General features: G+C 44.0%; 1 protein-coding gene across 4 annotated transcripts in view; it reads right to left on the minus strand.

The window, feature by feature from the left end:
* The window catches only part of MN1 (MN1 proto-oncogene, transcriptional regulator), a 190170-nt gene that overhangs the window by 131854 nt on the left and 36382 nt on the right, over positions 1–21934 (minus strand). For 2 of the 4 annotated variants that reach the window (XM_027820796.3, XM_043529376.1), the window contains one exon: positions 8886–14929. The exons of 1 other annotated variant lie outside the window; for it this stretch is intronic. In XM_027820796.3, the coding sequence (XP_027676597.2) occupies positions 14745–14929 (185 nt within the window). In that variant the 3' untranslated portion in view covers positions 8886–14744. Of the gene's footprint in view, positions 1–8885; positions 14930–19363; positions 19440–21934 lie in introns of those variants that run through there. One more of the 4 variants, XR_006285993.1, reaches the window with a different exon arrangement.

Genomic DNA, 21934 nt, shown 5'->3' on the forward strand with positions numbered 1-21934 from the left:
TTCATCGGATGCATTCAGTGGAAAATACAGTGGGGAGAGTTATATACATAGAGAACATGAAACATTGGGCGTTACCATACACACTGTAACCACATATCTATTCAGGGAACACCATCATAGGGACTAATCACATCAACCACACTATCAGAGGCTCATTCACCTGCACATCTACCAATGTGATATATGCCATCATGTGCCAGCAATGACCCTCTGCCATGTACATTGGTCAAACTGGACAGTCTCTACGTAAAAGAATAAATGGACACACATCAGACGTCAAGAATTATAACATTCAAAAACCAGTCGGAGAACACTTCAATCTCTCTGGTCACTCGATTACAGACCTAAAAGTGGCAATTCTTCAACAAAAAAACTTCAAAAACAGACTCCAACGAGAGACTGCTGAATTGGAATTAATTTGCAAACTGGATACAATTAACTTAGGCTTGAATACAGACTGGGAGTGGATGGGTCATTACACAAAGTAAAACTATTTCCCCATGTTTATTCTCCCCCCCCCACTGTTCCTCAGACATTCTTGTCAACTGCTGGAAATGGCCCACCTTGATTATCATTACAAAAGGTCTCCCCCCCCCCCACCCCCGCCGGTAATAGCTCACCTTACCTGATCATTCTCCTTCCAGTGTGTATGGTAACACCCATTGTTTTATGTTCTCTATGTATATAAATCTCCCCACTGTATTTTCCACTGAATGCATCCGATGAAGTGAGCTGTAGCTCACGAAAGCTTATGCTCAAATAAATTTGTTAGTCTCTAAGGTGCCACAAGTACTCCTTTTCCCTTTGGATACAAGCAATTCTAGCTGTCATGCAGCAGCCAGTGCATGGGCCTGCTAGAGGAGTTACATGAATCTGGATTACTCACCATGAAACAAAGCTAATAAAGAGCATTTACCAAAAAAGAGGAAAAAAATAAATGAAACAGGCTGCGATGGAGCCAATGGCACCCTGAATCACGCCTCTTGGCAAAGTCCTCTTTGTATTCGTTGCCTAGCCAGACAAACTCACTGAGGGCCATACAGAGACAGTACTAGATGGAGCTGTAAAGAAGTCAACTTTCTTCATATGAGTTCCAGGCCCGCAGTAATAGAAGTAGTAAAGAGACCCAGTAAAAATCAAGAGACGCCCCTTTTTGGATGAAAGCCATTGCGAATCCCAAAGACAGAGATGGTAGGGCGCAGACTGAGGTAGCCCATGTTAAAAACCAAACCAATCTCTCTCAAAGAGCCATAGGACTGGCAAAGTAGGAACGAGCCAGGTGGCAATAAGGTGCCATCATGCAGACATCTTTCCCAGAAACAGAGGACTGGAAAGGAGCTCGAAGCTACCGATATGAAATGAGGAAAGCTGGAATCTTCCAGCTACAAAACAAACGGTTTATTTTCAATAGGCCCTTGCCACAGAATCACAGCCAGCCACCAGGCACAAACAGCTGTAGCAACCTAGGAAATAGCGACAAGAGAAACAGTCTGATTCCAATACAGGTACCAATAAAAAATGAAACTATTACATAGAGACCAGTTAAATCAGCCCACATTAAACAGCCCACAAATGTATGCAACCCTAATCCAGTGACTAAAAAAGGAAGTATTAACGCTTACAGAGCTCTGCTATGGGGGATCCATCTTGAATTGTTCTGGAGAGCGCCATGGGCTACAATTCTGCTGTAAGGTACTCACTCAGGGAAACTACATTTAAGCTACAGCCTCTGATTTTAGTGAGATTCTGCTTTTCCTCAACTGACCTAAGTGAAACACACAGGGAGTGACCTAGGCTGGTGAACTGGGTCATCTCTCCCTCCATGCAGAACTCGAGCAAATAGCTTTAAAAGCACTAGCTCAGGGACCTTGAAGAAATCAGTGACCATCGCTTGGAGTTATGGATTTTTAGATGCAGTTGAAAAACTAGGGTCTCTCAGAGAGATGCAGAAATGCTGCCACTCTAACAGATCTGATCTGCCCCGTCGAAGGCAGAGGGGCCACGCTCCCCAAACCCCACGAGGGTCTTGGCTATTGCTGCAGATTTTACATGGCAGGCGCCCAGATACTGTGGTGATGGGCAGCAGTAGAAAACCCTTGGGGCTGGTCTACATAGCGGGAGGGGGTTAATCTGCAGCTTTTCGCTGTGATTCAGGTAGCGCGCATGACAAGCTGTAGTAATAGCGTGTGTACCGGACGACATGCCCTCTGCCCACGGGTACCATGGGCGCCCACAGCAGCAGCTTGCTGCAAACTGAAGGCATGGCGTTCTCGGAGGACGCCCCATTCTCCCCGGCTTTGCTGCTGGGATTTTTCTTCCTGTGCTTTGCAGAAGCTGAAGCAAAGCTCGCTCAAAATCCCACGAGTCATCTATCTCCACCTCATGCTTCCTTTCTGGGCAAGCCAGCACCATTTTCTAGCTGCTGTCAGCCAGCCTGGACTCCGTGCCGCTACGCCGGCAGCCTCCCAGGCACGGCAGCTGCTCGGCCTGTATCTCAGCACTCAGAGGTGGAGGAATTCAGCCTGGGGCTTCACCTGCTGCCCCAAACGCAGATGATGTGGCTCCAGCAGCAGCAGGGCCTTCAGCAGCAGCAGCACCAGGAGATGGAAGAAGCAGAAGACCCTGAGCAAGTTAAAGCGTCAGAGGAAGCAGAGGGACTTGTTTCCGGGCCCCAGAAACCAGCACAGATACATGGGAATGGATTGTTCTGCACCCTGGGATGACCAGCAGTGGCAAAACCATTTCAGATACAGAAAGCAACCTTTTCGGAAATATGTGCGGAACCCCAGAACTACAGAGGCATGCAGTGCCCCATCCCCATGAGGTGCTGCATACCAGCGTGTGGAGCCCTAAACCCTTGGACAAACAGGGTGCATCTGCCACCCCCAAATGCTACAGGTCCATAACAAATCAAATAAGTGTGGGGAGATTGACCACTAGGGCCATTGGCATGCAGAGGTGTGATGCCACGGGAAAGCTACTGATGCACTGCGTTATAAAGCTTGGTAATGTTCAGGTTATTGGTGACACTGCACCCACAGGATTCACAAACAGTGCTGGGGCAATTGACGGGACCCATGGGCCTATTATTTGCCTCCCTCCTCCAATCAGGGCTCAGAATGAGGGATTTCTCCATGGTGCTCCAAGGACTGGTTGACCACTGTGGCAGGATTACAGACCCACATGCTGGGTGGTCTGGAACAACAGCTGATGTTAGGATCTTTGGACACTCAACTGTATTCAAATTAATGAAGAAAGGGCTGTCTGCCCCCAGGAATACTATGGCCATTAATGGCATGGACATCAGTCCAGTTCTCCTGGGAGACCTGGCTGATCCTCTGCTTCCCTGGCTAATGAAGCCATTCACAGGCTGTTTGGATAGAAGAAAGGAACCACCACCTCAGTACCTCCGCAGTGACAGCAGAGTGCATTTGCCCATTTGAAAAGGGACAAGGTGCTGTTTATAGGCTAGCTTGGAAGTAATAGGGGGGGAAAAAATCGCAGATTATAGCAGCATGTTGTATTTTGCACGATATTTGTGAGACTAAGGGAGATAGTCTTAGTGATGGGTGGGAGGATGTAGTGTGGAGACTTGCTCAGCAGTTTGAGCAGCCAGCAAGGCAACCAACCCAAAATGCAAAGAGTCAGGCTATACTGTCCAGGGTGCCTATTGCTCTTATTTCGAGTCTCAGGCCTGAAACTGCAGCTGGCCATCCAGTTGTTAACCAGGGGGTTGCAAGATTTCTGTGCAGTGCAGGCGTTATTGACGGCGAAAGTGTAATGTTATGGCCACCCCTACTGCAGCAAGTCTTTGCCTGCCCGTGTTTGTAAAACCTCATGAATTAGCACAATTATTTCTGTGTAAAATGAACTGTTGACTCCTTAAGAATGAAATTTTAAAAGGTTTTTATTAAACACTATTATGCAACAACCAGAAATGGACCTTCAACTGAAACAAAAATGAAGAAATGGCTTTGAATTATGACACAATATATTAAACTATATGGCGCCTTAAATTAAACCAGCCTTGAAACAAAACAGCAAAGTTCAACAGTGCCGTGAATGGCACAAAACCAGGTGAGAATATGTCTTGGCTCCGCCTCTTCTGGTTCATGGGACTACTGGTGTGGAGTGTCGAGGCTCAAAGTTACAAGGGCGGTAGCTGGCTCCAAAGAGCTGGGGTGTCAGCTCTCACTGTTCGCAGTTCCCTGAGCTGGGGTCTGGGAGGGGAGAGTGGTCTCCGAGTGCACCGCTGCAAGGGTACTGCAAGGAGAGGAGTTGTTCCCAGGAGCCTGAGTTGTCCAGAGGCTGCAGAACAAGGCTGGGTGCTGGTCTGCAGTACTGCGCTGCAGCAGGGCATTTTGACTTTACATTGCCTCAGGGAGTTGTCTCCGCAACTCCCAATTTTTTTCCATATTGTCTTTGGCCATGGCAACAGTGAGTCCCTGGCAACCGCCATGCTGTCCTCAGCCCCCACAACAATCTCCCTAGAAAGCTCCTCCTCAGATTTCCCCTGATACTCCCTGCACCTCTCCGTATTATTTTTGGAGGAGTGGGGGAGTTGGCACTCTGTAACAATGGCCATGAACATTTCATCCTCAGTTTTCCATCTTCTCCCCTTCAGGTGTCCCAGGCGCTCGGCTGTGGAGAAGGGCCATCTCCTTAAGGGCCTGACCAGTGCAAGCGCCATAACTGCTGGGTTATTTTGAAAAATGACAAGTGGTTGTTGTTTATATTGCAGGGAGGCTTCCATAGCAATTTTTTAACATGTATTTCTGGCTTTACCTCCCTGAGAAACTTCTCAGTCTTGGGGGAATCTTGGAGATGATCAGTGGTGTGTGCGCTGGGATTTCTGACCATGTAGTGCATGCTAGGTGACACTGCTGTTGTGTGTTGGAGGCTGAGGGGGGGAAACAGTTGGGAATTAAGTTCCTAGTCTGGCATTGCAGGTTTGCTTGGAGGTGCCTATATGGTGTCTGAGGGGTAGCTGAGTGAATCTGGGGTGAGCTGGACGTAATCCTCTCTGTATCCCCTTTAGACTCTCCTGGCTCTAGGTACCATTACAGTAAGGCAGGCGACTAGGAGGCTGAAAATGGCCTTACTCAAAAAGGTAAAAGGCAGACCAGCGAGATATGCTGTGAAGTCATCCCCCAAGACGGTCTCCCCAGAAGTGCTGCAAGAGTTGAAGGGAGTTGTGGGCTAAACTGGGGGGATGGCTGAGGGTTGAGGAAAGGAAAAATAGGTATACAGGCATGTGCCTTCTGGGTAGGGTGGGCACTGACATCCCCAGAATACAGGACAACAGCCCCTTGGTTGTTCCTGCCCCTGCCTGTGTGGCCTAACTGCCTGCAGGCATGACCCATGCATGTGAGATCATGCTGCATGCAGGACACTGTTCTGCAGAGCATGCGGTCCTGCCCTCGCCAGCCTGGCCTTGAAGTGACAGTGCCCAGGCAGAGCAGAGCACTTGGCAGAATGGTGCCCTCCATGCATTGTACTGACAAAACCACATCCCATTTTGTCAGTATCAGATGGGATAAACTGTACAAAAAAGGAACTGTTCGGCTTGAAACCAGAAGGATGGCCCACCTACTTTTGCGGTTTGGGCTTGAAAACAACCAGTGGCCGGGGGCTTTAGAATGAGATGGAGGCCACTTGCCCGGCTGCAGTAGCTGCAATTTGGAAAGATGTCCAGGGGAGGAGAGCGGCCATCAGATAGCATGGGCTGATGGACGGAGGCAGGGACCTCAGACTTGGAAATGCTTCTAACTCACGTCCGACTGCACTGCCTGTGGCCATACGGCACCCAGAAGAGAAGCTAGCAGTGCAGTGCAATAAGAAGTTAAACTCAACTAGTAAATAAAAACATGCCAAGGTTCATGCCATAGGATCTGCCTCCTCAGTCCTGGTCTGGGGTGCTGCCTGGGAATCAGACTTGCCTTCTGCCTGACTGGCATCAGGATCGTAAGTCCCCAAATAGAACCTGGCTTTCCTGGGAGATCTCTTCACTGGCCTCTTGGTGCTCATCCGGAGGAAACTCTTGCTGCTCCTCCTCAGAGAGAGTGGGAGAAGCAAGAAGCAAGCTCTCCAAGCTCTCTAGGGCGGGGGGGGTGTTCAGAAGATCTGAACGCTCGGACCTCGGAGATCTTCTTAGTGCTCAGCATCGTGAGCGTGGCAGACATCTGCCTAGCACTATCCACAAAGCCCTTTAACTGATCCCAAGAGCTTCCTACGCTGAGACGTCCCAGATGGCAGAGATCCAGGGTGTCAGCAAAGCACCAGCTGGCTGCTTAAGGCATGTTGTAGGGCCTCTGGAATATTATTGCAGGTATTGCTAGAAAATGGAACCTAGGGGCAATTGAAAAAAACCTGGGCATGCACCAGCTTATAAACGGGGAGAGGCCACCCAGTCAACTTGACCCCAGAGCAGGGGAGGTCAGCCAGATAAACAGACAGGTCTGTAACAGTCACCCGCAAAGCAGCGTGGGATAGCTGTTGGACGACTGCCAACGCAGCGCGCAGCAGCATGGAGTACCCACGAACAATAGACCAAACTAACTCATTTCACAACCAAGTTAGCTCACCTTGAAAAAGGACTCCAGAATTCACAATATACACAGAGTCAGAACTACAAGGAACTGCCTCATGCGTACACAAATTTTTTCAAAGCAGATTAACTTGAAAATCTGCGGATTAAACCCCACACCCAGACGAGCCCAGATGGTCTTAGAACCTACGACTATACGGAGCAAGGACTTCAGAGAAAAAAGGAGCACGAGCAGCTCCACAGATCCACCTTTTAAATCTGGTTCTGTGGAGAAGATGTAGGTAGTAGAAGATGTATTTCATCCTATGTTCATTTCACCTTTAAGGCAAGAACTCCAGGAAATCCAGGAACTTTGCCTAGAGTTCTCTCTCAAGATTGCAGATGAGCCAGAAAATTAAAACCACATTAACTAAAATCTTAATAAAACCATGAAAGTAAAAGGTGTGCTTTTCGTCTCACCATTTTGCATGTTTTCCCTGGACCTCCAGTCTTGTACTCGACAGTACTTTTCATGGCAAGAAGTATGAGTCCATAGAATCATGAAGAACATTAAAATTCACACCTCAACAGGGTTTCAAAAAATAAAAGCTAAGAAGATTTTTTAAGAGATCAAAGTTACAAACTATTTAAAGCATTATTACCAGTTTAACACAATGCAGTAAAGATAGTGAGGTCTTCACAGATCAAGATTAAAATATTCCCCTCCCTGTTGATCCCTGGATCTAACCAATTCAGTGAGAGATGATCACATATCTTTGCAGGTAAATTACATGTATATATGATCCACTGTTCTTTACCCATTTAGTGACTCAATCACAATTTCAAAAGGAAGTAAAGCAGTCTCACTACACTGGCTTAAAGAGGGTCTCAAAACAATTTTTGATTTTTCTATTCTACTTGAGCTGAGGGTCTTGCATTTTCAGCAGGACTTTGGTTTAAAGAAAACAACAGAGGGCCTTGAAAAATATAGAGGGCCTTCTATGGGACACACTATATTGGTAGTTTAGTTATACTGATACTCAGATGCATTATGTCTGAGTTACTAGTTACCTAATGAAGCATAAAGAGATGCTGGTAAGACATAGGCATAGTAGCTCACAGTAGCTGGTTCCTCCTGTTGGACTTGCTCACCAAAAAGTGCAATTCTGAGTTTTTAAGCTGTTAATTGGAGAAAATTGCAGAGTTGTCTCCAGCATCATCCAAATGGCACTCTTAAAAGGAACTCCCAAATGAAAAACAATTTGGTTGCGTGTTTTTTTGGTGTTGCTTTGCTAGGAGTATAAAGATGTAAAAAGTTGTTCCTCACCCAAATATATGTTTATGGGGGTTGCTTGGGTTTTTTCTCATTTTCCACATTAGAAAATACCAGGTATTCACTTCTCCGTTTTTGCTGAAGAACTCTTTGGAAGACTAACAGGAATGTGGTAGCATAAAAGTGTTTGAAACCTGAACAACTGATAGGAGAAGAGATTTTGATCATATGTTTGGAATTCTGGTCTGTCTTGCTTTTTGCTTCCATTGATTTCACTCAAAATCCTGACAAACACTTGGGAGAAAAAGCTCGGTTTGTGAAAAATTCAACACGCCTGCTCCCCTGACTCAGAGAACTTCAGTTCTCTGGTCCTCCAAGAAGCCCTTGGAAAACAGGGAAGATAAGACTTGATCACCCTGATATTACTCAAATGTATATTTCTTTCCAGTACCAGTCACCTTTACCGTGGATTTAGTAGTCTATGCCATGCTTGTCAGTGTGCTCCAGCCAAAGAACTACCCCCTGAGACATCAGGAAAGATATTATAAAGGTTAAAAACACTTTCCTAAGATATAATCGTCCAATTTAGCCCTAACCCGTGCTAAATTGTATGTCCAATATGACAAAGGTCAGATATAAAAGAATCAAAGATCCTTAGAATTGCAATAGAAGCACAAGATTTGGCTAAGGATCTGTAACAAGAATTTATTTGCACTGCCATCTTGCTGAAGAATAAAAGAAGGGAACTTTAGTATGTGAACAGCAGGAAACTTGCTGTGCATTCTGTCAAGTGTAGCAAGACTCACCAAGGATGAAATTCACCCCTGTGCAGAGAGCAGCACGTGGTCTCAGCACCATCTAGTCCTGCCTCCACCCGGGAGCAAGTTTCACCCTAAACAAACGGCACCTGGCAGGCAGGGGGAAATCCTAGCTCCAGTGAAGTCAATGGCAAAACTATTACTGACTTCAACAGGGCAAAGATTTCACTCTCACAATGTCTGAGCTGCATCATTTCACTATTCCCAAGAATCTCAGGAAAGACTTTATTCAAATAATTTTAAAACATGGTATGAAATATACAATAGCCACCATTAACATCATATTTATTGTTATTTAGTTGCTCAGTAAAACATATACAGATATATACAATATGCATGAATACAGAAGACTGCACTTTACATATTTAAAAAAAGAAAGAAAAATAACACTCAATTTCATGAGCTATTGTCACAGTCTTCCAACCAAGCATTTAAGAAATGAATTTAACAAGAGAGAAAAAAAAAAGATTACAGGATTGCCTAACACACAGCAGAGTCAAGTTTTCATATTTTACATGTGCAATAACATTTTTCAGAAGAGTTTGCTATGCAGTACGGATTACCAGTGTTATTTTTTTTTTCTTATCCATGAACCAAATTTAGTACAAAGAAATAACATCCTTTTGCTTAAGGCTGTTTTAAAGCTGTAATATTCTTGAGTAGTGAATATTCAGTGATAAAGTTATAACTGCCGGAATTCACAGCCTGCAGTTTCATCAGTCAAAATCTATGAACGGATGGACTCAAACCAACAATTTTAATAGAAAAATTCTAAGACAAAATTAGACTATTTCCTCCATTAGCCTTAAGCAATAAAGGAGAAACAATTCTATAACAATGGATTAAGCTCTTATACCCCATCCACTGAACAGCTGTGAATCTAGAATTCAAGAAAAGGATACACTGCAGCTTTAAAAAAAAAATCAAATTTACCAATTCTATTTCTTCTTAGTATTAGAGCAAACATGACTTGCTCTACAGCAGATAGATTTGTGGTCATATTACACAGCTCTTCATTAAGGAGTTAATGAACATTTAGCCGTAGTGTTGTGCCAGAAAGCCTTCAAACTGATTTCCTGGTTGGAAAGGTTAACTAGCCTTAGAACGGCCATCTCTAAATGCAGCATTAGAAGGAGTTCGCTAAACGAAATAGATGACGAAATTTTCATTTTTATTTCTTTTCCACCCACCATACCACATTAATCCTGGAATCATTACACATTTGCTGAAATTCACCTTAATTAAATGAAAATGAATCTAAACTCCTGTCACTGATGAGCTAACAAATGAATTACAGTGACGGAGAAATATTAACCCTATGAGAACATGCCCTGGGGAAAACTCCCAAAGAGCATTTAATAAATAAGGCCTATTCATTCTTTTTTGACAAAAATGACTTATCATTCCCCATAACTTAAACAAACAAACAAACGATATTTTGCTCAATATGCTACTATGCTGACACTCGAAGTGTAAGTATGAAATTTCTTTTAACACACACACAAAAAGTCAGCAAACACTGTGCAGGGAGAAATTTACCCTCGAGGGGTAAGAACTAAAAGATTTAATTTCTAAAATGCTGCTTAGACTGCTGCCTAGACTACACGCCTGTGTACAGCAACTGAAAATGCCAGGCGGGTCAAAGTGGACTCTGCAGTACAAGTATGAAGCCATATTATTTTAAGCTGCTGTTTGCAATACAAAATGAAGCTTGTACACATGTTAAATGCATATTTATCATAAAATTACTGGCTTTTTAGTGCCATGTTTTCACCCCCATGAAGTCTTTTAAAATATGCAGATGCACTTTAAACTTTTTTTTCTTGGCTTTATGCAGTCATTTTTGCAGCACTTGCAATTCATTGAATTTCATTACTTATTGGACTAGACTGTCCTCAAAGGCAGCAGTTTTAAAATTATACTGAAGAAGCAGATAGGCCAATGTGTATGCCACTGAACTAGGAGTCAGGAGAACAGTGTTACAGTCCCAGCTCTGGGACTCATCTCAAGTCACTCCCCCCTTCCCCAGCTCCATTTCCTGACCTGTAAAATGGAGATCTAGTGATACTTTAGCTCTCTCAGCATTTTTCATCTGTAGCTCTCAAAGCATTCCTAAAATGAAGACAAGTATCATTATTCCAGAAACTAAATCTTTTTGATAATCTAGTGCTTTGCTGATATTTTGTATATGTTTAAAAAAATCAGTGCACTTATCAAACCAATGGAGAAGCTGGACAGAAAATTTATCACAGGTAATAAAAGCTTAGTAATAAACATTAACCTGGTCAGTAATTGCATACACCTTATTCCATCAGAATTTTGCAAACAGACGTCCTGAAATCCCATTGCAACGTACTGGTATCACTTCAATAATTACTATTAGGCAGCTGGCATTCTGTCCCTCAGTTAAGGTGAGAATAAGCCATTTACAAGTCAGGGAGACGTGGATGGAACAAAGCTACCAAAAAGGCTAAACAGACCCTGTAGCATGTCCAGACAGGTTTGATAAATAAACGGGCAGCTCCAGAGGCAGAACCAAGTTTCCTCCCCTCTCCTACTCATTTTTTTTTAAAACTTGGTTTAAATTCCATGAAATCTAACGAGAGAAACACGTGCCTCAGGGAAAGCACATGCTTAAGTGCTTGGATGACGAGAAATGGAATTACTTACATTTAAAATTAAGCACATAAGTAAGTACTCTGCTGAACTGGGACTTAAGAAACTGTGCTTTCTTGGGTTGGGGCGTGTTCTCCAAAGCGAGTCTGGGTAACGATTGTTACACCAGGAGATATATTCTCTCAGACTATGTTATTTAGAGCAGGTGAAGGGCAGAAGATTTGAGCCTTTCACCTGGATCCGGCCAAGTGTCATGCCTTTTTGTTCTAGGCCCGGGAATACAAGTGAGCTCCATATTCCAGTCACCATTCCAGCATCAAAACAATCTTTTTTTAAAAAAAGATTAAAAGCGTCTCAAAATCAGGGATGTTTTTTAAATTCTGAAACAAAGACCAACTAAAATTCAGTGACCCTTATTATAATTTCCTAGTTTAAAAAAAATTAACCCAAGTCAAGTCAGTGAGCAGTGACACAGCAGGAAAATAAATCCACATAAGGCCAAGGAGAGCTTGTTCCAAATAAGAGAGCAGGGAGAGTGTGACAAATTAAATACCATCTGTAACTTCATTTAAATGTTAGGTTTCAGAGTAACAGCCATGTTAGTCTGTATTCGCAAAAAGAAAAGGAATAATTTGTGGCACCTTAGAGACTAACCAATTTATTAAGGTGCCACAAGTACTCCTTTTCTTTTTATTTAAAATGTTGTGAGTTTTGAAACAGCATGATTGAAAGATTTCAGGGCCACAATGTACCATGAGTTTTTAAGCACAATTCCCTCCCCAGTGGTGTCAATACAGAACTCTGCTTTAAAACCAATGGCCCAATGCGACCATCCAAGATAAGTTCAAGACAGTCCTCTAAACACCAGCTCTCAAAAAGGGGCACACTGTGAATCCATGAAACAAGGGATAAATAATCACGGCGTTCCAGTCCTTTATTTCACAGCTATGATCTAATCCTCCAATGCTCTTACTAACTGCAAAGGAGAAGAGGAGACTGAGTGGAGGGTGCTGGAACTAGGGGTGCTGCCACACCCTGACTTGAAATAGTAACACCCCAAATATATGGTTTTCACCTTCAGCACCCCCACTATAAAAATTGTTCCAGCACCACTGGATTGAACACGTCTGAACAAGGGTGGGACCGTTTAGTCTTACTGTAAGCAGAGGCTACACAAATGTAAAACCACACCAGTGTGCGACCATCTTTTCATTTTTAGCTCATTTGTTTCCAGCTTTCCGCCCTGATGAGTATTATCTGTGAAGGGCAGGAAAGAATGGTTTCCTTTTATTGTATGTATCTAATAATACTGTCCTTCAAACACGACACAAATGCGAATAGAAACTGTCTTTACCAGCAGGAATTATGGGATCCACGTTAGGCCGCACTAGCAGCCTGGCAGTTTAGAGAACGCTAATCTCTGACATACAGGTGCACAAATGTGGGAACTGGCTAGAATGAAAAGGATACCCACCGGTATGTACTGATATGTACCAAATTTCCCAGCTTCATGCTTGGTTCCACTCCTGAAAATGCCTGATCTCAGACATTCAACGTTTTCAGTGACATACATTAAAGGGTGGCACTTCGAGCAATGGCACCAAAGCCCTGCTGTGGAAAAAGGGCACAAGCAGCTATACTAAAAACGTTACCAGCAATCTGAGGGGGCTTTTTCTTTAGCCAAAAAATGAGGCCTTTGCTTCAGTGCCGACTTGTGACACCTTTGGTAAATTTAAGGCTGTATCTACGCTAGAGAGCTCACAGTGGAACAGCTGTACTGATGCAATTGCATTAGGGTTGCCACCCAACCGGGCTGTACCCAGGCAATCCAGTTATCGACTTCTGTGTCTGTTTGCTAGGTGCCTGGCTTTCACCCGCAAAGTCTGGTTGAAAAAGGGACCTGGCAGCATTCAGTCAGATGTATTGACCAGACACCAAAAGTCCAGTTACCGTGGGGAGGCGCCGAGTCATTAACCCATGCCAGCCCCTGCTCAGCCAGGGCCGCCTCCTACCTGCAGGCAGGCTTCTTGTCAGGCTGCAGCAGCTCCCGTCCCAGCCCCAGAGCAGAGGGAGCCTAGCTGGTGGGTGGGGTGGGAGGTGGAGATGATCCAGCGAGCAATGGGGGAAGGTATCTTGGGCAGGGAAGAGGCAGAGAAGGGTCCAGTTATCAGCAATTAGAAAGGTAGCAACCCTTATCTGTGCCACTGTAAGATCTCCCACATAGCTACTCTATGCTGACGGTAGAGAGCTCTCCCGTCAACAGAACTAAACCACCCCCAACGAGCAGCGGTAACGATGTCTGCAAGGGAAGTTCTCCCACCAACATAGTGCTGTGCTCACTGTCACTTATGCTGGTGAAACTTATGTCATCCAGGGGTGTGTTTTTTTTCCACACATCTGAGCGACATAAGTGATAGTGTAGACACGGCCTAAGGAATAGCTGAATGGCTGATTTAAATTTAGCCTAGCACAAGGGAGTTCCTCATGTCAAGGAATCAGAGTTTTCTTACATTCATGTAACCAGGAAGTTGTTCCACAGGAAAAGCACAGTACAACGGTGGTTTGATATGTGATTTTCCTTAAAAGAAGCCCCTGCTTCAACAGTTACAGAGATAATGTGGTACTTAAACTTCTCTTCTTCTGGAAGGAAATTTAAAGATGTGGGAACTTTAGATATATGCTGTGTCCTGGAGGTGGTCTGTACTCCCCAGTAATAGAAGAAGGGTGTGAGGAATTCCACTCAAACCTTGGTCCTTGGTGGAGAAGGGATTAAAATGCTTTAACTGGCAGTTTCAATTTTTTTTAAACATGTTTGGTCAACCAGGCTTCACTGCTACAAGCCCTATTGTTCAGCATATAACTCTATATCTGGGCTTCAAGTCAGCAAATAAACTGAACAGTTGTTTCCACTTAACAGCAAGAGATGAAGGCTGAATGTATTCTTGGTAACAAAAAAATAAATGATCTCAGGAAAGATAAAAATCACAGGCTGAATACTTAATAGAGCATTAATTGTTTGGTTTGTATGTGACTGACGAAAGCTTGGTGTCAATATATAATATTATGATGACAATTTCACTTCAACCGGCATTTATTCCTGAACTGCTATTCTTCAGGATTTCCATTTTAATAAGCATTGAACAAAGCAAGGGGGAAAAAAAAAGAAAAAACGAAAGAAAAAGGAGAAGTATTTTTGCCTCATTATGACACACACTACTTGGACATACGTTGAGATGAAAAAGGAAAAGGCCTCATCTACAAATGTATGCCAAGATTACAGAATAAAGGGGAAAATGATCTAGCAGGAAAATCTTAAGCAAAAGTGTGCTAACTGCAAAAGGGTTAACACTGGTAACATACTGTGGCAGAAGATTAAAAAAATTGAGGTTTACTTTAAATTAACCCTTTCCAGTCCATATGCCACTAAGCAGGTACCAATCTAGAAAAATAGTCCACCTAGCAGTAGCGGCCCTTTAAAATTAAAAAGAGAAAAAAAATAATGTCCTTTTGTTCAAGTCAGGGCAGCCACAAAAGTCCCAAATCTGTTGGAGATGTCTGAGTGCAGGGATCTCCATGTCGGCACCGCAGTCCGGCCCTTCGACTCGCCCATGTCATCCGTGCAGTGGACTGAGAGGCATTGCAAATGGCTGCCAGTCTGCGCCGCAGCTGAGGTCTTGTTCTGGGGAAGGTCGTGGGCTGGAAAGGGTTAATAGAGAGATTATTATAAGGTCTGTGCAACATAACCACTTACAAATTTAAAACAGCAGCAAAGAAAAAGGAACACAGTTCACTGAATACTTTGTGATCAATCAAGGTACAGGACACATAGAGAACTGGAATCAAAACAAACCAGCTGCAGCACTGACCACGAAGGGGGGGGACATGCCTGGCCTACAGAAGATGAAACTCTCGCTTCTCTCAGTAACTCAACAGAAGTTTCATTACTCAGTAGTGCTCTGTTTGTAGGGGTTTACAGCAGGGGTGCCAGAACAGAGGGGACCAGGAGGCAAGGCCCTCCTACTTTTTAACAGCCGTAAGGGCGAGCAACAGGGGGGAGGGACGGAGAGGAGCGAGTGGGTGAAGAGGTGGTGTGGGGGGGGGAGCCTCGGGGGAAGGGGCAGCATGGGGGCAGGGCCGTGGCTCAGGCGCCAGTGCCTCTCCCCAACTTTTAGGGGCCTTCTGCCGCTCCTGGTTTACAGTAGGGCTCTACATACATGAAGGTACCTATTGCTAGTTCCATATACCGTCAGCAACAGTGGCCAGTTAGGAAGGAGCTAGAAACCCCATCATGGATACTTATGTAGTAAGCTCCCCATAAAGAAAGTTTCTTCCTAACCTTCATCATTAGACTTATGCCCTTCAGTCATGAGAGTTTACAGCCCTTGTATTTTTTTCCTGTCTGACGTAACTGTATGTAATGTAGTGTATTAACAGGAGCATCCTATGCAAGATACAGGAGGTAACGGTTCTGTTCTGCACAACACTAGTGAGGCCTCACCTGGAGTACTCTGTCCAGTTTTAGGTACCATATTTTAAGAAAGCAGTCAAGAAACTGGAAAGAGTCCCAAGGAGAGCTACAAAAATGATCAAAGATTTACAAAACCTGACCTTTGAGGAATGGTTGAAAGAATAGGCAAGTTTAGACTAGAGAAAAGAAGAATGAAGGCAGAGATGACAACAGTCTTCAAAGTCGTTACGGACTGTTATAATGAGGATGGTGATCAGCTCTCCTCTATATGAGCAGAAGGTAGGGCAAGCAGTAATCAGCTCAGTTTGCAGTAATGGAGATTTCAGTTAGATGTCAGGAAAACTTTCCAACTGTAAGTACAGTTAAGCACTGAAACAGGCTGCCAACAGTGGAGGTATTTAAGAACAGGTTAGACATACACCTTCAGAGATGGGCTAAGTATACTTGATCCTGCCTCGGCATGGGGGAGTTGACTAGATGACCTCTTAAGGTCCCCTCCAGATCAATATTTCTATGATTGTAAACGTTTTCATTATTTATGTATTAAATGACTTTATTGAGTCCAAAAAAATCACAGGATTTAATATCTTGTGGCAGTGAGTTCCACCATAATTGCACATTGTGCAAAGGAAGTATTTCCTCTTATTGGTTTTAAATATGTTGATTGTCAATTTGAACAACATTTTGCTCTCCTATAAGGATTGGTGATTAGGAGTGCCCAATGCATCTCCTTTGCACCGTGCATTATTTTAAATACCTCTATCTCAGTAGAGGTATTTAAAATAATGATAAACCTAATAATGAGGTATTTAAAATAATGATAAAAGACCTAAAAACAGTCTCTCTTCTCAATATACTTCCTCATACCACAGTCCTTGAATCTTGTTTACTACCTGTCTCTGGGTCCTTTCTTCTCCTGTTACTGCTTTCTTTTCAGCTAGGGTGACCAAAGATGAACACACATTTCAGGCGAGGGCATCCTATAGATTTGTTAATAAATGGGTTTGCACAGAATAGAATGGGATGAGATTACAATGTTTTCTATCACATGCTTTATTCCCTGTAATAGTCTGTTCCCTTTTTAACCACCACCAATACACAAAAAAAGAGAGGATTTTAAAGAGCTGTCCACAATGCCTGAGATCTTACTGCTAATTTAGCACCCAGTAACACAATAGTACAAATTATTCCTTCCAATGCATGTTAACTTGCATTTGTCATGAGTGAATTTCATCTGTCCTTGTGCACCAACCTGCCTAGCTTTGGTCTTCGACCTTCTCTAGTGTTGGCTATTCTAAATAATTTTATGGCCTCTTCAAATTTTGCCACCTCATTGCTCACCTCTCCTGCTTTTTGTAGATCATTGATAACTATATTAAACATGGATATTTGTAGCCCCTCAAACCTTTTTCCATCCTGAAAATTGATCAATTATTTCTACTCTTTGTTCCTTACTCAATTCACAACAGACCCTTAACTTTGACCCTGTGACTACTTAGTTTCCTTAGTATCCATTTTCCCAGGACTCTGTCAAACACTTTTTGAAAATCTAAACGAACTAGAGACTCATATACTTCACTGCTTCTGTACGCCAAACTCATGGCCCATACCAACAGGTCCCGGCTGGTAGGTTGGATGGATGGAGGGAGGACAGGCAGGATCAGCCAACCTATATAATTTCAAGTGAAGTTTTGTTGAAATCGGCATATACCCACAGAACAGGTTGATTTTGATGAATCAGCATTTTCTGACAGAAAACATTCCATAGGAAAATCTCCAACTAGCTCTACCCCTACCTTGTGTCGCACCTTCCCAGCCCTCCAATGCCGGGCACCCCGCTCCCTCTATTCCAGTGGTTTTCAAACTTTTTTTCTGGCGACCCAGTTGAAGAAAATTGTTGATGCCCACGACCCAACAGAGCTGGGGGTGGGTCTAGGAATAAGGGGCTCGGGGTGTGGGAAGGGGCTCTGGGCTGGGGCAGGGGGTTGGAGTGTGAGGCGGGGTCAGGGCTCTGGGTGCAGGCTCTGAGGTGGGCCCTGAGATGAGGGGTTTGGAGCGCAGGAAGAGGCTCCAGTATGGGGGGCTCAGAGCAGGGTACTGGGTGCGGGGTTACCTCGGGCGGCTCCCAGTCAGTGGTGCAGAGGGGGTGCGAAGGCAGGCTTCCTGCCTGTCCTGGCACCGTGGACCGCGCTGCGCCCCGGAAGCGGCCAGCAGCAGGTCCAGCTCCTAGGTGGAGGCACGCAAGCAGTTTTGTGCAGCTCTCGCCGCAGGCACTGCCCACCCCAGCTCCCATTGGCCGGAAACCAGCCAATGGGAGAGTGGAGCCAGCACTCAGGGCAGGGGCAGCATGCGGAGCCCCATTCCTCCACACTGCCTAGGAGCTGGACCTTCTGCTGGCCGCTTCCGGGGCGCAGCGCAGCGTCAGAACAGGTAGGAACTAGCCTGCCTTAGCCGGACAGCACTGCCGATGGGACTTTTAACGGCCCGGTAGGCGAAGCTGACCAGAGCTGCCGCGACCCAGTGCCTTACATTCTGCAACCCAATACTGAGTCGCAACCCGCAGTTTGAAAAACACTCCTCTAGTCTCCCTTTTCTCAGCACCCAGCTCCCCAGTGTGATTGGCTGAGATGCAGCTGAGATCACAATTACACCTGCTTTCAGTGGAATCAGGCTTTTCTGGTTTTCTAATCACCACCAAAAAAGAATAATAGATTCTTTCCACTGATGCCAGGAACACTCCCTGAAGTTCTGGAACAGATTGCATACGGTCTCCAAAAATTATCACCTTCAGACAAACAGGGCAATACTGGAGTTGTGTTAGGTCTCATTTCGCTCAGCCAATAATGTAACTGAAAATGCTTTATTGTGTTGAACACTAACAGATTACAGAGACACAATTTTCCTTTAGAAAAGCCATGCTGGTTTACCCTCCCACCCCCCATATTATGTTCACCTAGGTGTCTTAGAACTCTTAATTGTTATTTAAATCTATTTGCCACATAGGGAAGTTCAGATCACTAGTCTGTAAAACCCAGAACAGGGCACAATATCAGTTACATTTTAATTTAGAAAAGCCACTGCAGTTAGACTTCCATCCCTCGCAAAATTTTCCCAGGGCTTGTGTAGGCTCTGTAGTATGAAAGCCAAAGATTCTGTTTTCTGAAAGAAATAAAAGATAATGGATTGCAGGATTATCTGTGACTTTTTACATTTTTACTCCCATCCCAAGATACAAGCACCCTTTAACTCTCCACTGAAGCCTGTTATGAGACAGCTCCCCAAAAGGGCCTGATGAGGGCTGGCTCACAGTAACAAAAGATGCTCAACAGCCAGATTGCACTGCTTCCTATCCCTTATTTGCTGAGCCCTGCCATCAGAGAAACAAAGCACAGACCCTGAGGTTTCAACTACTAGAGCTGGACTGACCCAGTAGACAGAGTTTATAATGAATGTGGCCTCAGGGGTGCAGAAACAGAAAGGTGTGGCTTATTCATTTGACTTTATCTGGAGATATCCTATCACACCTATTAAATAACAAACTTCCTAAAATTCAACTGACAGTCATTGAAAAGAAAATGAATTACATATTCACACCTGGGTCAAAATTCAATTGCCAGACATGGGGAGGGGGAAGAGGGCAGATTAATTTCTTTCAATTTCACCTTCCATCACAGGCATACCAGGTCCTGAACAGGAGGTGAGTTCTGGCATCACTCCAGCTTTAAATTTACTTGAGACCTGAGAAAGGAAGAATGAACTAGTTGGCCTGGAAGGTCCTTTTCAGCCCCTGCAAGGATGCCTTGCAGAGATCAAGCTCAAAAACCCACCCTGTACTTTACATTATTATTGTAAATGCAGGCTAAAAACCAAATCTAGGCAGGCAGTCTTCATTTTCTCTCACATTTGACTATTTAACCCAAATTTTACACATTCACACAGCAGCATGAATTAACACACATGAACAGAGTGCCAGCAGAGATTGCTGGCCCTTCGCATCAACATGGAATTTCACTGCTTCCAATGACCTGTTACATCAGTAATAACAAGAACGCTCTTTGGGTTATTAGTCATAACCGCAACACACCCACTCGCTACTCAAATGCCAGTCAATGCTCAGGGTCACCACAGAGCTTGAATCAAATGACCATTCTCCAAAATAAAGCATAAGCATCTGCAGCAGACAGGAGAGCCTCTTGCTTTAGGAAGTAGGGATCTGTATAAACCTTTACATATAACTCAGAGCTAAGTCCCATTCAAATCCCACGTGCATGGGTAGTGATGAGACGGTCAGAAAACTCGTGTGAATGTTGAACCCTATTAAGGCTTTCCCCCACTCTCTCTCTCTCACTAGTATTCCATAAGCTTAACTAGTATTAGCTCATTACACATCATGGAGCAAGTTATATTTCCCTCATTTAACCTGCTGCTAAAATAAATCAAATATGAAGAGGACCTGAATTGTTACAAAATCATGAGGATATCATTTTTTACATTAATCATAAAAAAATCCCAACACAATCTGACAGTACCTGATTTAAAACTGAAAATGCTTTTAATGCGGATTATTTCAGGATATTAGAAACGTTCTTACTCTTACAGGATCACTACACAGCATGGAGAAATAGGTCAGAACTGGGGACGGTGACACTATGTGGAGCCTCTATACAAGAAAAGAATGCGAGCTTTGTTTTGGATTAGTGACTTAGATACCTACTTAGCAAGGTGCTATATCAGTATGATAATTTGTAAAGGCAACACAAAACTATATTACAGAGCAGCCTGCCTAGCAATTGGTGTTTTCAGTTTGAATTTCTAAGCGAAGATGAGACTTCCTAACTCTCTGCTGTGATAATAAACAAAAAGTATCATTAGGTCAAAGATGCTGAGGTTTTCTACACACGGACGTGGGTGAGAGTGACTTGTAATTTACAAAACTGTGAAAATTATTTATTCGCTGAGCACCCAGAGCTAGTCCTCCCCTCCCCTTCGTAAGAGACATGGTCTGCCCCAGATGTTAAAATCTAAATGGCATAAGACTGAAGAGGCATCAAGCTGGAGGAGTGAAGGTGCAGGAAAAGAGACAGTGGCCAAGGCAATAATCCAGGCAATGTGGACATTCAACAAGGTGTGCACAAAGCATGGTTGGTTTTTCCTTTTAAAAAATGCTTGGTTGATTTATTTCTTGTAGGTGTCATGGTACAGACAAGTCCTACGAGGATCTGAATGAAGGATGGATGGCTACAAATAAGGAAAAGCATGGGGAAATAGCAGGAACTGCTGAGAGCAGGAGATAAACAGGGAATAAAGGGCATTAAAAGACAGACACTGTTTTTAGCAGTGGTCGTTGGCTGTTGTTTTATGTCACCTCCTGTCATTGATGTACCCCTGCTTCTCCTCTCCTTCTAGAAACTGTATTTATAACGGAATCACCCTGGAGTCAATTTGGTTCAAAGAAGAGACAAAGCATACCTCCTTTCAAGGCCAGGAAGAGCTGAGTGAGGGTTTTTCCACCAGTTGGCTGGCGTTTTGTTTTGGTTAGCTAAATGCAGTTCTGAGTAAAAGTTTGGACCAGCAAAGCCAGAGCACAGAACAGGATTTTCCACATGACCAAACGCACCATTGCAGCTAGCAAAGATTACACTATCACATCCCCTCCTGGTCTGAACACTGCCTCATCACCACGGTTCTGGACTTCTCCCACCCTCTCCCAAAAACATTGCTTCCCTGAACAATTACTACAAGACGTCTTACCTCACTCTGGGCATTCCAACCCCTGCCATGTGCACAACAGTCACTTCTCTGTTGTGGAGTTGGCCCACCTCAGGCATCCCGCAGCACGGGCCATGCCAGAGCCACACTCTGTCCAGGCCAAAGAATAGCAAACAGCAGTTTCAGGATTTATTATTAACTACATCAATAGCAAAGCCTATCAGGTGGAACCCAGAATACTAACACGTTGGCACTCCAAGAAAACGACAAGGCAAGGACTCGGGTTTCTTTTAGGGACTTTAAAAAATGAAATTTTTTTATTTAATGATTTGCCCTAATTAAACACTTTTGCAATGCTGGGTTAAAAAATAAACCTGCTTGAGGCAACAGAGGAATAAAAAAGGATCAAATGGAAAAATCTATTTTTCTCAACTATATCTTGTTCATGCCTATTACATAATACACAGGACCTGAATTTTTTTCTATTTTTAGGTCTCCCTTTAAGTATAGTGCACACTGGTATC

This window comes from Chelonia mydas, chromosome 15 (assembly GCF_015237465.2).
Source record: "Chelonia mydas isolate rCheMyd1 chromosome 15, rCheMyd1.pri.v2, whole genome shotgun sequence".
NCBI lineage: Eukaryota > Metazoa > Chordata > Testudines > Cheloniidae > Chelonia > Chelonia mydas.